At 41.1% G+C, this 18304-nt stretch overlaps 2 protein-coding genes across 42 annotated transcripts in view; one reads left to right on the top strand and one right to left on the bottom strand.

The window, feature by feature from the left end:
- Nucleotides 1-9083, bottom strand: part of CEP170 (centrosomal protein 170) — a 73918-nt gene extending 64835 nt beyond the window's left edge. For 14 of the 40 annotated variants that reach the window (XM_083496772.1, XM_083496770.1, XM_083496769.1 and 11 more), the window contains exon 1: nucleotides 8178-8466. The gene's annotated coding sequence lies outside the window, so the exon portion shown is untranslated. Of the gene's footprint in view, nucleotides 1-7670; nucleotides 7919-8177; nucleotides 8485-8832 lie in introns of those variants that run through there. The other 26 variants (XM_083496759.1, XM_083496758.1, XM_083496755.1 and 23 more) reach the window with 8 other exon arrangements.
- Nucleotides 8485-18304, top strand: part of SDCCAG8 (SHH signaling and ciliogenesis regulator SDCCAG8) — a gene marked incomplete at its 5' end in the record, with an annotated part of 90900 nt that continues 81080 nt past the window's right edge. Inside the window, 6 exons of one of the 2 annotated variants that reach the window (XM_083496842.1) lie at nucleotides 8485-8558; nucleotides 13134-13280; nucleotides 13359-13444; nucleotides 14410-14523; nucleotides 15913-16035; nucleotides 16873-16992. In XM_083496842.1, coding sequence (XP_083352968.1) covers nucleotides 8546-8558; nucleotides 13134-13280; nucleotides 13359-13444; nucleotides 14410-14523; nucleotides 15913-16035; nucleotides 16873-16992 — 603 coding nt within the window. Of the gene's footprint in view, nucleotides 8559-9328; nucleotides 9483-13133; nucleotides 13281-13358; nucleotides 13445-14409; nucleotides 14524-15912; nucleotides 16036-16872; nucleotides 16993-18304 lie in introns of those variants that run through there. The other variant, XM_083496841.1, reaches the window with a different exon arrangement.

Here is an 18304-nt window from a genome sequence, read left to right on the forward strand (position 1 = left end):
TATAATTGAATAATTGAGATGATGCATCAGCCACCCCATAGCACCTACTTCTACACTGCCTTGGTCTGAAGATGTGACTCTTAAATAACCCTTGAAGTCCTAACAATTATTCTCCTGAAGCGTCACCCACTCCTGCTCCACAATAATGCATGAGCGTGTACCGGAAGAATAGACTATGGGCCCTTAAAAAATTGCAAACAGCTCTCACAGGGGAGGTAGAACCACTGGAAGATCAAGCCCTGCCGGTCTTATCAAGGCTTTAGATGTTTCCAAGCCTTTGTTCAGACACCTTCTCAAGAACAGCCAGCAGGGACCACTGGGAGCTGCCCAGGGTCCTGATTTACCTTACCTTATCCCAACTATGATTGGTATTCTTTACTTTCTTTACTTTCTCTGAAGGCCCCAAGACCAAGAAGAACAGGATAATCAGGCACCAAAACCCTTCTCACCTTGCCAGAAACTTGTAGGTGTAGAGCCCCAATGCTTAACTGAACCAGACACATCTGATACCCCATGTCATGTTTTCTTGGCTTTGGCCCAGATACAAGCTTCGAGAGCTTGTAATACTCACCTCAAGGAAGTGCTGAGCACTAAAACCCTGCTCCCCAATAAATCTACTGTGGGGTTAACTCCTCCTCCACCAGCAGTTTTGTTTTGCAAGCACAGTCTATTTGCCCAAAATGCTTCATCTGGCCAAATATCTATGAGGCTTGCAAATAATCTGTGACTGTTCAATGTGTGTGTCTAAGATCAAATTCTCAAAGCTCAGAGATCAGCCAAGACATCCTAATTTTGGAGAATATTACTCAGATTTCAAAGCTAATCTAATCTCAAATTTGAACACCTGGAATTTTTTATCATTGCATTATAGATGTTGTAGTCTGTTGGGTTGAGCAAAAGAAAGCCCTTTTCTCTATGTTCTGGTCATTACTTCACCTACAAAGCATGGGATATGATTAATAAATACGGTAGGTTTCCTTAATGCCTACCAATAAGCCTTCTAGCTAGTATTCATAATAAACTAATTGAAGAAGGTACTGAAGCTTAAAGCATCAGACCATTAAGCAGAAGCTTAAGCAACTATTTTACAGTCCGATTTGAGCCAGAGACACAAAACTTCTTTATTGTCCCCCATACAAGACCACCAGAATTAGAAAGGAAGTCCAGACGACAATTACATCAACTCAAAAGCAGAAACTAAGTTTAACTGCTGATGCCCCCCCTTCTTCTTTACAAATAAAAGACTGCTGCCCTCTTTGCCAACATCCCAGAACTTTCCCTAAACAGTGGCTGTTTCTGGAACGAGGACCCTAAATTCTGATATTTATCTGAAAGCATTTCTGACCACATAGGAATGGTGTGTTTCTTGGAGGTCCTCAAATATACTAAAAATGATGTGAAACAAAATTAAAAATCAATCCCACCAGTGATGTGGGACAGGTAATAAATAAATAAATCTCAGTACTTTCTTTTCACATGGAAACTTTTCTATTTCACAAATTCATTAACAGAGAACAGATGCCAACTGCAAATAGGATATTAGACATCTGACTTTCAAACTTTCAAAATTTTTAGGTTTGTTTACTAAATATAAGTAAAATGAAACATGCTAAGTGACGCACATAGAACAGTATACTTAAGAAATAAACTTCTGGTATTTCTGCTGAATTTTAAATGAAGGTAATGTATTTACTTGAATTTAAAGTTTGCCTTATAACTACCTTAAAGAAAATATTAATACAACACTAATGAATAAAGTACAATAGGTCCATTTATAAACATAATTTTAAATTTTTCAAAATTTCAGAATAATTGCAAACACAGCAGTGGCACTCACATCATGGTTTTCCTTATACCCACTCTCTAAATGGTTAATTTGCAGGATGCCATAACACTATTTTCTAGTATTTAACCAAATGATACCATTCCGGTTGCAAAATAGCCATCAACAATGAAGAATATATTTAACAGAAGGCATTATCTGTGCCTCAAGTTCTCTCTTCGAACTGTATAATCAATTTTTTGGCTAAAACAAAAAAAAATAAATCAGAAATATTTTTACAAATATATTTGCCCAAGGGTAATCATTCTTCCTAGTAGGAGACAGTTTCTACTGAAAGACAGTTCTTACACTGAATGAAGGTTTTTTTTTTGGCAGCTTGACTATAAGCCTGAATTGATCACACTGCAAAATCAATATATGTAGCAGTTTATTGGAAAGAACGAATAAGGTTATATCAAAAGTTGTTGTCGGCAATGAATGGCCCATTAATGTAACACAGCTATAGAAGATGAAAATAATTGAAAGCATGTTGAATGCAATCATAAAACCATCCTAAGAAGGCCATCACCTGTGCACAAGACCTGAATCACAGGTTGTGCAACTGTTATGACAGGAAATATTGATCAACTACTTGATAACTACTGAGGGAGAAATGTAAATGATATATACTCCTAGAAGATAAAGTGGGAGACTTGTGAGTAGATGAGAACATGAAGGCAACAGCTTTGAAAGAGAATATATTGTGTAATATCAGCATTTTTATGAAAATTAGCTCATAACTGGCTTCCTAAGTAGCAGGTTTCAGGGAGTGGCCTATTTTTAGGGTCTATTTCTTTGTAATGAGAGCACTAAAGATTGATGGTGTCTTGGTTTGTTTGTTGAGAGAGATATAACCAGCAAAGTTGAAGTAAGTAATCTAGCAGGTAGTACAACAACTCATTATTTGGATTCCCAAAAAGTGACAGTTGTCACACACATATATGGACATGGACACATACACACACGCAGAGGTTTAGCTAATTCTGGCAGTGAATTCTTTTTGCTCAAATTCAAGCTACAATAAACTTTCTCTGAACCTCTCATTATCCAAAGGGTATGATATTGCATTGCAAAGACTGGAAAGAGAAGATATGGTGAAGCCTGGATATATATTTCCAGCTATTACACTCTTTATTATGTACAACATATGCAATAGGTACATTCACAGTAAGACAAAATGTGTAACATGAAGAAAATTTAAAATATGGTAAGGGATAATTCTGTGTTAGGGACCATTAAGAAAGGGATTGAAAACTACACTGCCAAAATTGTAATACAAAAAGGTTCCGCTTTACGAACAGTGCATTACCAGGAGATTGTTCATTGGCGGGTGTTGCATAAAACTACAGTAAAAAAGGGAAACCATGATGTGATCACCTGCTCCCTTATATTCCAGGCTGATCACTGAGGTCTATGTGTGAGTCACTGTTGGTGGTCCTCTATGGCTCATGCTCACCAGGAGATGTGTGATCAGTATTATGGGCCCATTTCTATGGAACTCCCTCCCAGCTAAAATCAGATGAGACACCACTCATTTGAACTTTCAGTCCTTGGTGAAGATTTCAACAGGCACTTTAAGCATTTTTTTCTGATTTCATGGTTAATTTTAATTGATTTTATCTTTATCATATATTCTGTAACATTACTGTACATCAATTAGAGACTTAGGGTGTTGGTATATAAATTGTTGAAATAAAATAAAACAAGTAACTCCAAACCATGGAATTAAGAGCTGCTTGTCTGTTCAGCATCCCCATCTCTGGCTACAGTGATCTCAAGAGGAAAAGCAATGACTATTACCTTCTGTTTATCACAAATTATGCTTTGCTATAATATCTGGCTGAATAATAATACTAAAACCCTGGAAACAACTGCCTAGGCACTTGTGTTTCAGCAGGAGAAATTCTTCTTCTGAGGCTGCTTTTGACATGCAGGTTTGGACTAATTTTGATTTGATTTCTTCAAGCTCTCTAATTCTGTTGGAGTCTTGAAGTTTTATCAGAGTGCTGGTAACATTTATGAAGAGCTAATATAGCACAGTGATTGCAAGCATGAGCTATGACCTGGGAAGTCCCAGCTCAAATTTCAGCTCAACTATGAATTCACTGGGTAGGGGTGCACATAACAGCAAGCCTTCTGGATCAAACCAAAAGACCCATAAACTGCAGTATCATGTTTTCCACAGAGGCCAAGCAGATGCTCCATGAAATATACAAGCAACGCATGAAACAACAGCCACTCCCCCATTCTTGTTTCTCAGCAGCTGGTATTCAGCGGCAAAATACCTTTGAATATGGAAATCTTAAGAATAACACTCAAAATCAGATTGTACTATACTAATGTCAGTAGTATGCATACCTTACAGAATTGTAGTAAGCAGGGTGGGGGGGTTGCTTGTTTTTAAAAAGGCTTCAATATTTCAATTATATTCAATGGGTGGGATTCAACTAATGAGTCCCACGAGCGGAAATCATCCACCCTCCTCGCTCCCTGAAATTGGCTCAAGTGGGATCTTGAGAACTCATGGAACAGCACACGGGGGGGGGGGGGGGTTGGTCTACCTGGCAAGCCAAAATGCTTGTCCTGACAGAATGAGAACCTTAGAACAACACTGAATTCCTCCAGTATTTTCTTTTTGAAAAGAGAAGTTTAAAAGGGAATTAGTATTTAATACATATATATATATATATCAAACAATAAACATAAAAGTGAATCATAAATCATAGCTATGTATTAAACACCATGTTACCAGTGAGAGAACCATGTGGGGATCTGACTTCTAAGATTATAAACGACACTATAATTAATGTATTATATTTATAACTGTAGGCTTCTTATAGGACTGAGAGACTAGTAAATCACCAGTGTCCAGGATCCAAGAGATACCATCCTGTATCTTACTAAAACCACTGTTTGGAGATGATAATGGGCTAGATGAGGACCAATAAAGTGAAGCTGGATGAAAATAAGGCAGAGGTTCTGTTGGTGAGGAGCTGACAAGTTCCTCTGATTGGTAGACTGCCTGTTCTGGATGAGAATGCACTCCCCGTGAAAGATCTGCATAATCTGGGAGTATTTCTAGATCCATCCTTGTCACTGGGTGCTCAAGGTGCCAGATGGACCTCCAGCAACAATGATCCCTGGACCGGGAAAGTCTTGCCACAGGGATTCATGCCCTGGTAAACTCATGCCTTTTAGTGTCATATATTACACCTGTGATCTGCATGCCACCTATTCATTTTTGAGTCACATATAAGGTGCTGTGATGTACTTTTAAAACCCTAAATGGCTTGGAGGACAAATACTTGTCAGAAGAGTTTTGTCTTGCCATTTGCCAGTCTTGCTATCTGGGGGTGATCTTAGGTTCTGCCAATGGGTAAAGGGCGGGTGCTAAGGGTGGGTGATTTCTCAGCTGTAGCACCCTGCCTGTGGAATTCCCTGCCTTCGCAAGGCTCTTTTGCTTTCTATGACCCTCCAAGGTTTGAGCAATTCAGTTACTGGCAAACATACTTTCTAACCACCTCACCCCTCTATGACATTAGGAAAGCTTCAACAGAGGCTTCATCATCAACACTGCAAACAAACCTTTGGGTATAGTCTAAATTACTAATACACAGTACAGATTCTTAGTTTTAAGTACTTGTTCATGGAAAGGCAAATGTAAAATCTGTCACTCAAAACACATTAATACTCAAGAACTGGGCCTTGATTTGAGCCAAAAGTATAAAATGCTATTTACCACAAAGGTATATTAAGAATAGTACAGTGGTACCTCGGGTTAAGTACTTAATTCGTTCCGGAGGTCCGTTCTTAACCTGAAACTGTTCTTAACCTGAAGCACCACTTTAGCTAATGGGGCCTCCTGCTGCCGCTGCGCTGCCGGAGCACAATTTCTGTTCTCATCCTGAAGCAAAGTTCTTAACCTGAAGCACTATTTTTGGGTTAGCGGAGTCTGTAACCTGAAGCGTATGTAACCTGAAGTGCATGTAACCCGAAGTACCACTGTAATAGTTGTGATAGTCATGAAGATAGAATTTGAAAAAGGGATACAGATATCAGTCTTTTTAGTGTGGAGCTGCTCTCTACCATTTTCTCTAGACAAAAATGGGAATATGTAAAGTCACACAGGCATTTAAATAAAAGAAGTACAGCAGAGACAATGAGATAAGGTTTATATATAAAGTGGAAAGGAAAGGGAGGAAAGAAAATGACAACATTGTTTGTGCAAATTGTAGGTAATTAGGGAGCTCCAGATCTCAAAACAGATCAAGTGCTTCAAAATCATTTAGCTAAAACAAAGATTTATGCTAATTACACTATCTTTACAAACATTCTCTCTACCCCTCAAAAAACAGGAGACTTTATGAACTATGAGACCTTTTAAAGTTCCATGAAGATGAAGTATGCTAAAGTAAGAGACTACTGGTAAGAAAGTGAAGCAGCTGCTATTCTATCAGCACCCATGGTACAAATTATTCAACCACTGTTGAATTTTGTTGCTGGACCACACACACCAGTCTGGCCAGAATGTCCAAAACAACAACCAAGTTGTTTAACAGATGTATATAAATAATCTTATGTTAAATATAATTCATTGCCCTAGAATACCCTTTTGAAGTGCAGAGTAGTACTAGTGTGATACACCAGATCAGCACAATCCAAGTCATAGTTTAGGAACTTGAGTGCATTGCTTCAAATAAATATTTTATTAAGAATATCTTTTGCACTTAATGAATGTGAAAACAACTGAATCCAAGGGATTCCATTTTAGATAACACATTGTCTGGTTGCTCTGAAGTTCTGTTTTGTTTTTATCAGCATATTGTACTTGCTTTGGTTATACACAATATTGTTGGAAGCACTTGCTTAAAATTTGTTTAAAAGCTAACAAGTAGCTCAAACAGCAACTTATTTACAATGCAATGACTGCATGCAAGTATCATATTCTGAACAGTTACAGCCCATTTTTAATGTATTTAACAATTTCCTGATCAGATGCTGAAGCAACATCATGCCTGATCCTGGAGACTAACTAGATTAAGTGAATCATAAATGCACCAGAACACAATTTTGAGCAGAAACACTCCTCTTCCCTTCCCCCATTTCTAGCATCAGGCTCCAAGCAATGAGTGGATGAGATCACAAAAGAAGGCTCATCTGTAGAGCTGTCATATGGTTTTCAGTCCAGTCAGCTTCCTCTTTCACAAAATACTGGATATTTGAAAACCAGGCTAAGATTTTTATTGCCTTTGTAACCAATCCATTTCACTTCCAAGAAAGCTGCTATGACTACACATATCTCACTCATGCACAAAATGAATGACTTGCAATGATGCCTTCCACAAAAGGCTGTTACTTTCCGGTCTGTGTAGTTTTCGAGAAGCCATATGCATTTCCCTAGGGATCCTTTTCATACTCAGAAGACCACAACGGAAACGAATTTACAAAACAATTATCAGAAGGAACATCAGCAGAAGGGAGGAGGGGAGAAAATCTGCATAGAAATGTAAATCCATGCCTCGTTTTAGATAAAGGCTGCTTACAGTCAGTGGTGCATGCCAGGCTGAAAACCAGAAGCTTCAATTATTATTATTATTATTATTATTATTATTATTATTATTATTATTATTACTACTACTACTACTACTACTACTATTTCACACACACGCCTTTTCTATTTATCGGCCAGATGGTTTTTGTCGTTGTTGTCGTTTCCTAAACGAGGGCCCGTAAAACGAATCGGAAGCAAATGGACAGATGAGAATCCACAGTGGAAAGGGAGGGGTGGGAGAGAGAGAAGGAAACCGATCCCAGAAGAAAAGGCACAAAGCAAAGAAGCTGCACTCACGCCCCTTCTAGACATGTTTTCCACGCAGAAGCGTATGGGGGCTGACGAGAGGAGAACAGGCTCGAAGCCTCCACCCCACTGGAGAGAGCGCCCGGGGGGAAGGTTTGTTATCTTGGAGGAGGAAGGGGAGGAAAGAGGAAACGGTGGTTTTAGTAGCTCCATCTGTATCCAATCTGGGCCATTGCAACCCCCACCCCTCGCCTCCGTGAAGCAGCAGCAGCCGCAGCCTTGCTCTGTGGAGTCCCGGAGGGACAATGCTCAGCGGGCAGGAATAGCAGAAAGCCCCCGACGGGAAACGTAGCATTGGAAGAAGCGCTCGGAAAAGAGCCAGTGTCACTGAGGGGCATGCGAGCCACCCGCCTCCCCTGTAGGAGGAGGAGGGCGAGGGCAGCAGGCGGAGCAGGAGGCATACAATGCGCCGCATTTAGGGCTCCATCCCCGGCCGGGGGAAGGGAAGGCGCCGCGGCGCTCGGGCGGAGGGGTCCCCCCGCCCGCAGCATCACTCACCCCGCTTGGGAAAGGCAAAAGCGCTGGCTCACAGGCCCACCATCTTCTCCACAGAGAGGAGGACGCGAAGGGAGGAGGAGGAGGGGAAGGGCGCTCGCGGACTCCCCGCCTCTCAGTGCCGCTCTGGCTGTGTAAGCAACCGCTCGAACGTTATTCCCAGCATATAGCGGCTAACGGCGCGGAACAGGGGGAAGCTATTGCGCAGGCGCCGCCTCAGCTCGCCAGCGCGGGGAGAGAGCGAGAGAGGGAGGGAGGAGGGGGGAGGGGAAATGAAAAGAATGGATTTGCAGCGCCCCAGAACGGAACCACTGCGCACGCGCGCTTCCGAGCGAGTAGGCTCGCACTGCGCAGGCGTCCTGTTCCAGACAATGGGGAGCAGAGGTGATAATAATAATAATAATAATAATAATAATAATAATAATAATAATAATAATAATAATAATAATAGTCTCCTCTCCATTGGGAAATAGAAATGTAGAGTTTGGAGGATACGTTAATGAGACGAGAAACATTATATTTTGTCCTGTGCGATCGCTGCACACGCCTTGCTTCTGCGGGGGGCGTGAGCGAAGAGTAAAAAACGCGCCCGAGCGCGCAGTTGGATTGAGGGGGGAGGATGTATTGTGCGCACGACCTCAAACGAGGATGAACGCACCTATTGTGGTACCGCCGGCAGCCGCAGACGTATTGTTCTACGTTGTTGTGGTGCGAAACAACTACAACTCCCAGAAGCAACTGCGGCGAAGCCTTGTGGGCGTAACGCCATAGTAATGGCGCGTTGCATGCCGGGCAGGGGGGCCTGGAACGCTTCTTGCTTCTTTAACGCCGCGCGAGGCGGCGGGCTTCCCGTCTGCCTCAGGGGGGATGTCGTTGCCGCCTGTCGCCAGCTTCGTGGCCGGCCAGGGCAGCGCCTCCTCGCCCTCCTCCTCCGTCACCAAGCGGGTCCTAGAAAAAGACCGTTGCTTGGTTGTCTAGCAACGAGCTTCCTCGTGAGAGGCGTCGGAAGCGCGCCGCTCCCCATCCTGGGAGTTGTAGTCCCTCAGCGGTCAGCGTTCCCATACTGTGGAGCGGTAGTAGGAGCAAGGCTGGACTACAGCGACCGAGAGCCACCGGGGAAAGCCTAGAAAAAGGTTTCCCTCACACGCCTCCCAATGCAGGAGTCTGTCGGGGCCACGGAAAGAGCGGCGGCGTGTAGCCCGAGACCCGACTGGGGAAGCTCGCCGAGTTACTCTCCCTCCATGAGGGAGGCCGGAGGGGAGTCGGGCTTGGCGGAGTCTCTGGAGCGGTGTCAGCAAAGCCTGCACGGTGAGAGAGCGAGAGGCGGGAAGGCAGGTTTGGCTCGCGGGACCTCCTTTCAGACCCCCACCCCCCAATGAACTTCTGTCGCCCCCCTCAGTGCTGCTCAGCACCCACAGATCCGCCTTGCAGCTCTTCAGGGATGCGTCTCTAGAAATGTGTACCAAGCCAAGCGCGTGGTGGCCCTCTGTGGGGCAGATTTCTGCAGGCGTGGTGGGGTGTGCCGCTTTCCACTTCACGCAGAACTGTGTGCATCAGGCTGAAAAAAGTAGCGGATTCTCCAAAACTGCAACCGCTAGCTGTCGGTTATTTGGTCTGCCTTGGGTTCACTGGTGCATTTTGTTTTTTGTTTTTAATCGAGGTGACACCTCTTCCCACTCTGTATACTCCATATCCTGACCCCTCTGCCCTTATGTGAGACTCTCCCATGTCCTGAAGGCTCCTTAAAGGCTCTTCAGGGTCTCCCTTCTGATAAATGCCTTTTTATTGAGGAAGGTTATTGGTGGTTGCTGTGCAAGTTGCACCCACTCTTCAATGAAACTGATTTTCTTAATTCTTTTTTGGTCTGGCTTTGACACAGATAGTTCAGTAGGAGGTGTGTGACCTGCTGATTCTCCTGAACCTCTGTCCTGCTTTTGATACCACTGACAATGGTGGCTTATACAGGCTGACCAGATTGGGAATTGGGAGGCAACAAGTGGTGGTGGTTCCCTTCAGAAGTTTTGCTCCTGCTTGGATGATTTCAGTAGATGGACTGCAAGTGGGAGGCAACTGCTTGACTTCATTATATTAATGTTGTCCCCCCCCTCCCTGCCCCCCACACTATTTAACATCTAAATTCAACCACTGAATGAGGTCATCTGTACCATCTGTACAGTATGACATCATCTCTGTTCTCTTTATCACACGCAAGTGATACACGGGAAGTATTGAATGTTTGGAACCAAAAGTCAACCAGGAAGGTGGTGTTCAAGCTGTTTGGATAGTGTTGCACTTCCTCTAAAAGAGTGGTCCCAAACTGTTTCCCCCACGGATCATTTGAAAAATTGCTGAAGGTTTTTCCCTGCATGTTATAGCAGTTGTAATGTCCTATGTTAGATACAGTAGGATTTTAAACTGTATTGTTGTATGCTACTCCAATTTATGAGCAGTATGAGATTCCAGGGTCTGTGTCATTATGATATGTGGTTTATTTACACACATACAGAACCTCAGCCTATGATGCAGGGGATCAAAGCACCCTAAAAGGGCTTTGCTTCTGTCATAGCTGTGGCTTTAGATTCAAACAGAAATCAAGAATTGCATTTGAGTACCCTTGCTGTAAAAGATCAGGTTTACTACTTAGGGTACCAATAGATCCACTGTTTTAACTGGAGATGCCAATGGCATCTGTGGTACACCAATTTTGCTTGGTGCATCAGTTGTGATCCTTTCTTGTAACCTCTTCACTGAACTATCACAATGCAATTATGCAAGGCTAACTGGAACTGAGTTTGAGGAACATACTGTGCTGATGCTTAAATAGCTGTACTGGTAACTGGTCCCATTATTTAAAAGTTCATACTATTACCCATAAACCCTTAAATGGCTTGAGGTCTCACTACTTGAAGGGCTGCCTTTTTTGACATGAGCTTGCCTTAATATTTTGTTCATTAGCAAAAACTTCCTGCCATCTAAAGTTAGGTGGATGATGACTGGCAGGGAGGATATGTTTTGTTGTGGTAACTTCTGTTTGCAATGCTGTCCCTAGAGAAGCTCATCTAATACCATCTTTGATGTCTGTGATGGTTTTTTTAAAAATCTGCCCAGGCCTTTTAGTATGTTGTAAAGTAAGTGTCAGTACTATCTTTATAGCACTGTTGAATTTTATTGCTGTCTATGCTTTCAATGTTTTTATGTGGAATTTTTGTTGTATTTATTGTTCTTAAATTGAATACCCCAACTAGAGTCTTGCACTGATAGGTAGTCTATAAATTAAGTTTTAAAAAGAGTTCAATGTTCCCCCTTTGACCACTGTCACCAGATCTGCTATGCTTCTGGGGTGACCTTTTGTCAAAAGATTTGGAAATGACAGTTCATTTATTTTGTTTTTAGGCAAAAGTTCATCTAATTAAGCTACAGGAACATGAGGTTGTAAAAAAGTGATAACGCTAACTTAGAACGAGGTACTTGGCAAGGCCACCTGCTATGTCCACTGCTGTTTGCACTCTTTCTGGAACCCTTAGCTAATCTCATGTGAAATAATAATCACATATCTTAGTATCAAGTGTGGCACTGAAGAGTTCAAAATTGCACTTTATGCTGATGACAGCAGTGATGGAATTTTCATTCACTGACCTTTGTGAGTGTTTTTAGCACCCTCAGTGAATCCAGTTATAAGTAAGCCCAACCCAAAAAAGCACACATTTTCTTATATAAGCAGAAAACAAAGGCCATGCAGAGTAGACACTCAGAAGTACCTAAGACATACCACCAACAAGAAAATAAGTTCCCTTTTTTTTGCAAGTGCACAGCACAACTGTTGGAGGCTGCTCCTCAGGTCTGGCACTGCGATTGTTGATTTCCTGTTCCAATTCCCACTTGTTCCTGCAACACCGCTAATGACTTCCACAGTAGAGGAACCACTGGGGCTTGCAGATGAGATGGATGCAAGTCAGACAGGTGGGCAGTAGATTGGCTATATTATGCCAGTTTGGTATTATATAGGCTGGGTTGAACTGTTGAACTGTGTGATATTGATGCAGATTTTATGAAGCAGCCAGCTACCCATATTCCTGAGACCTTTGGAATATTGAGCTGCTGGTTTTAAACTAGAGTGGCTTCCTAAGCATAATTTGGCTATTGTTGCAGAGCCATGGAAGATGCATATATGACACTTCACACACATGCCCAAAAAAAAGGGGGGAGGGAGAATACCTTTTAAAAAATAACAAAGATTCATAGTTGCCACTGGTGCATTAGCAAACATCTTCGTGGACACCTACCTACCTGTGCTGTAATCCTATATCTACTTAGCAGAACTCAGTTGGAATTATTTCTGAGTAGACATTCCTAAAATTTGCATTGCATAAAATTCTGAAGTACTTTAAATTTTAATCCTCTGCACTAACCAAACTCAGTTGAACTCAGTCTTCCTTCAGCATATAGACACAAAACTAGGTTTTAGCGTTAGAATATTTCTTCCCAACTCTATAGGGTTGCCGTATTTCAAAAAGTACAAACCAGGACACCCCGAAGGTTGTTGAGCTTTTTCTAGGAAGACCCCCCAAGGTGGGATTTCTCTGCTTATTTGCTGAAGATCCAGGACATACCATGTTTAGAGTAAGAGAAGGAAGGCAAGTTTATAACTGTTTTGTGGGGGAAATATATATTTATAATATACTGGTGTAATAAAAAAAAAAAATGTAAACCCACCTATTTTCCTAATCATATTATGAGCTATTTAAGCAATATATATATCCTGTATAGTTGTATATTACTATTGGAAATATGCTCTTTTTATTCTAATATTTTTCTCTTCCTTGGTTATTCATGTTGGTTTCTTCTATGGTTGTTGTATGTTTGCAAATTTCCTTAGGGTTCTAATGGTCAGTCTCATTACATATGTTAGAACATCAAGGAATGTCTATATAATTTTGATTATAATGCTGCTGTTCACAGACCGCGCTACTAAAAGCTACGCTCAATTGAAGTATGCCTTCGGTGAAAAAGATCTGGCAATGGGAGAAGGTGCTCAGTTATTTTCTAATACAGATCCTAATGAGAGTGAGAATAAAGCTTGGCAGGAGCTACAGCACAACCATGCAGGTTTGAAACTTACATTTTCGGGTTTTGTTTCCATTTACAATGGCACTATTTATAGTGTACCTTGCCGATTTTTTACAGTTAATCAACTTAAAGCTTTATTACGACAACAAGAAGAAAAAGAGACTGAAACATCCCCATCGAGGAGGAGGAGAATGTCACCCACAGTAAGCATTATCCTCTTTTTTCTTTTTAAGGAAACAAATAATTACATGCCTGATGGCAAAGTATCTATAGAAGCAGCATTTATGCTGTCACACTTGGTGAATCACATAGACGTTCAACAAGGCATTAATGGGCTAGTTAAATGTGTTTATTAAAGATGTAAACTTTTATATTCATTGCTGTCTAGCTTTACTTCAGCCCCATAAATCTGGCCAAATGTTTGCAACATGCACAGACCCCAGCAGCAGGAAATATATGGAAAGCAAGTGATCTGTACTTACTCTTATTACACTATGTGAATACAACACCCACTAAGGTCTGATGGTGTTTTTAGTTGTTCATGGCAGAGGTAATGGAGAGCCTTTTCATGCAGTGAAAGATCTGAGAGCCCATTCTAGTGTGCGTGTAATTATTATATTATGTTATAATATCTTTGCTCAGGTGGTAGAGGCTGTTTGTAAAATGTCATTTGCAGGCTGTTTAGAAGAATACTTAGACCTAATTTTTACTCCATTGGAGCAATGCTCAGCCTATCAACAGCAAGTAGACCATGTTGTCCCAAAGCCAGAAGTCTCTCAACAAGGATTGCTTCCATCTTGTCTGGATTCACTTGCAACATATTAACCTTTATCACCTGAGAGAAGGAAGCCTGCTTGTATAAAAGTATTAATATCTGAGGAATAAAGAGCCAGTTAAAATGAAACTAAAGTCAACAAATGAACGCTAGTGCTGGCATGCTCTCTGTTTTAAGAGCTTATCCTAAGAGTAAAGTATTTATGATCTTCTAAGCACTCTTAATGAGCACAGAAGAAAATCTGGCTTTGATTCAATAATCTTACAAGATATCAAATGCAGATAACACTTAATGTAAGTTATTTAATTTTAAAGCATTTGTTCAACATAAACATTGCTGGAGAGGGTCTTGCTTATAAATGCTTACTGTGCCTAACTGATTTATTTCCTGTAGAGAACATCTAATGCTACAGATCAAAATTTGCCTGCCCTTTGTGATCTCATTTCTATCATTAATGACCAGTCACAATACATTAACCACTTAGAAGCCGAAGTCAAGTTTTGCAAGGTATTGTACATTGTGCTTAACCTACTTATTACTTGTTCTGTCATGTGGATTACATTGTGTATATTCAGAATTGAAACAAAACATATATCACCACAAGATAGATTATGCCATCTATTTCCTGTTGGTTAGAAGCAGACCTCAACCAAAAGATACAATTTATCTTCAGTCAAACGTATCTTAAATAGGAACTAAACACATAGAAAAAAGGACTGTGAACATTATGTGACATAATGCTGGTACATTCCTGTTCTTCAGCCTCTTTAGTTGCATCCTTATCATGCTAATTGCATATCCAATTGCACACTTGCCCCACAGCATACATGTACTTGCAACCACATATTCCTCAGTTGCACACATGCCATATACATGCCCGTCACTATGTTCACATTTAACACTTGCAAACTCGCTGGCCTTCTCCAGATGACCCATGAGCATTTATCCTGATTTGCTTGCACAAATCTTATGTGGAGATTAGGCTACATCAAGCCTGTTTGTTTGTTTGGGCAGTTATACAGCAAGGAGCATTCATCCTGTATTCATCCTGATTTTCTGGTGGGAAAATCATATGTTGAGCCCAAACTTTTCAGTGCATTCCCTGACACTTTCCAAGCCAAAAAAGTCTGTTTCTTTTTTTAAAGTGGATCTGTTACATTTAGGCAACAGAGTGCTTTAATCCACATTAATTATGCAGGCCTAAATCTCTAGTATGAGGTTGAATCCCTGATGCAAGATACTGACAGTCTGGAGGTGGCCAGTGATTCACTGAAGTAGACATGTTTTCTTTGCAGTTTGCACTTATTACTTCTTGACCTTTTGACTAAGATGAAGTTAGTGTAATTTGCGCTTGTGAGTCTTTGCCTCTTACTCTCCGCTCAGCCCTAAATAAGACATGCTTCTTCAGGTTATATTCATGACTTCTAAGGGTTGCTGATTTTGAGCTGGATACAGAAGGTTCTGTAAAGCTACCTAAGCACTGCCAGAGTAACTTCAGATAATAGAAAAATGCATTTTACAGTTTTAAGGAATGCAAAATATCTATGCCTGGGCTGTTCTTGTTTTTAACTTACTTTTTTTATTGTGCTGCAGTCTGGTAGTTGAGAATAGTGCTTTGTATTCCAGGTAATGCTCTTCTGATGTAAAAACCTTCCATCCACGTTGGAATTGGCCTCATAAGTGACTGTAATGTCTGACATTTGATAAACAATGCTCTCCCCAAGCAAAAACATGTTTCTTCACTATGTAATTAATCAGAATTTATTCAAAAGTGGACATTAATCTTTTATGCTACAGTCAGGGGGACCTGAACAGATTTGAGAAGAGCATTTCATTGCCGCATTTAAAGCAATCTCATTACCATCCTTTTTACAGTATACATATTTGACTTTATAGGAGGATTTATCTGAACTGAAGTCTCAAATATGTACAGTTGTGCTTGAAAATGAGAAACTCCATGATAAACTGGAAGTCACAGCAGAGCACACTTTGAGAGAACAAACCCTTCTGGATGCCTCAGTAAGTTTTCTCAATTTTTTATGTGTCAGTTTATATTGATTATATACAGCTGTACTTCAATAATAAATCTTTAAAATATATGGAACTTGAAAATACAAAAAAAGTATAATATACAATAGCCACACAGCTTATTTTACAACAGTCATACCTCGTGTTGTGTTCCACTCTTGTTACGGACTTTCAGCTTATGAATGTGGCAAACCCGGAAGCTCGATCGCGCCATGCACATGCATAGAAGAGGCGCTCTATTTGCGGACTTTTCTGGGTGCGAATGGCACCCTGAAACAGATCAAGTCCGCAACTAGAGGTACCTTTGTATTTGTCATGTTCTGGTATGCACAGTGTTTTTGTTCTTTTTACATAGAAGTGATATGCACTGAAAAATAAAAGTGACTTTTGCTAGCCGTAGGTGATTGGTAAATTAAACCCACCGCCCAGTCACCCTTAGTTCTTTCTAGCTATACTTTTTCTGACTTCAAAGCAGAAGCACATAATGGCTTCCTTCCTATCATTGCACAAGCTGGACGTAATTTCAGTCGTTTGGCTTTTCTGCCCCGTCTCCCCAATACAGTCCTGAACAATTTCTTCTGGAAATCATGCAACCTTTAAGAAAAGACATGGGATATGTTGCCAGGGTGGGTTGCAGTAGAAGAGGGCAGTTTGTGGAAGTGTACTACTTGCATAATATTTAGATGTAACACAACGCTATTAACATGCTGTTTGTGTAACTTCATAGGATATCCCATTTTCATATATTGTGTAATGTTTTTCTTTGATGTACGGATGGATGGATATGAAATGGGCACAGACACTGAAAAGCTATTGTTCTTGTTTCAGGGAAATACACAAAATGCCGGTGGAGATGATTCTCATGTTTGTGAAACTGCCAAATCGTCTCATATCAACGAGCAGGCTACAGCAGCTACATTTCTGGTGGATAAATGGCAGCTAGAACTGGTCAGTGGGTTTCTAATATGGCATTATTTTATTTACTCTTCTGGAACAGGAAAATACTTAAATGTCGTCACAGAGAATTATGGATAAAACAAATTCTTTTAAAGTGACCAACATAATACAGTTGGATCCACAGCTTGCGGAAGGGAGCTGGCAGAAGCTGATATTTCTGTCTCCTCCTTCCCCAAGCATCTCCCCAAAGCCTGAGGTTTGGAAACTCTGCTCACTTGGGTAGACGGTTGCTTGGAGGCTGAGGAGGAAAGTCGGAATGTCGGAATTCCAAAAATCTGTTGGAAGCTTGCAGACAGTGCTCAAGAGAAGAGAGGGAGGGAAAGTTAGCTTCTGACAGTCACTTTCTTTGGACCTTTCTCTCAAACTAATCAATAACATGGAATGTAACTTTTGAGTTGGAGAGAACTTTTCCTCTGTATACAACTGGAGAGTTTCCTTTCTGGGTCTGTTCAATGTCCTTCAAATTCAGCATTCTGGTCTCTGGCAGGGGCTGATCAGATGCGCCTGGAAACCTCACAGACATGATGTCTGTCCTCCATACCGAGTAACTAAGATAAGGGAGGAATTAAACATTGTGCATCTTCTGATCAGACCGTCAGTGCAAGCATTTTAAGTTAATTGATTTAATGAAAAGAAACTATTTGCCAACTGTTGCTTGATAGAATGTTTTACAGTTGCACACTTCTATTCCCTTTTTGTTTTTGAGGAGTTTTTCTTTCCTCATGGAAGGGGTTGAGGTAAAGGTAAAGGACCCCTGACAGTTAAGTCCAGTCATGAACGACTCTGGGCTTGCAGCGCTCATCTTGCTTTACTGGCCGAGGGAGCTGACGTTTGTCCACAGACAGTTTTTCCGGGTATTTATCTACTTGTACTTTGACGTGCTTTCAAATGGGTAGGTTGGCAGGAGCTGGGACCGAGCAATGGGAGCTCACCCCATCACAGGGATTTGAACCGCTGACCATCCGATCGGCAAGGCCTAGGCTCAGTGGTTTACATCGCAGCGCCATCCACGTCCTGGGTTAGCAATCTCTAAAGAAATATTTAGCTGGAGGTTTGAAACTTGTGCTTTTTATTATATGGATGTATTATATATTGGGGGGGGGGTGAGAGAGAGAAAGAGAGAGAGAAATCTTTTTGCATTGTTACTATTTTTATCATATTTATATTACGCTTGTTTTAAGATCTGTTGTTACTGTAGCTTCCTCCTGTATTCCTTATTTATTACTATCATGGGTCTCCTCGGTTACTTTGGTTTTAATATGCCTTTTAGCAAATGGTTCATTTAGATCCTATTTTTCTGTTT

Source organism: Podarcis liolepis (assembly GCF_965112155.1).
Source record: "Podarcis liolepis genome assembly, chromosome: 3".
Lineage (NCBI taxonomy): Eukaryota > Metazoa > Chordata > Lepidosauria > Squamata > Lacertidae > Podarcis > Podarcis liolepis.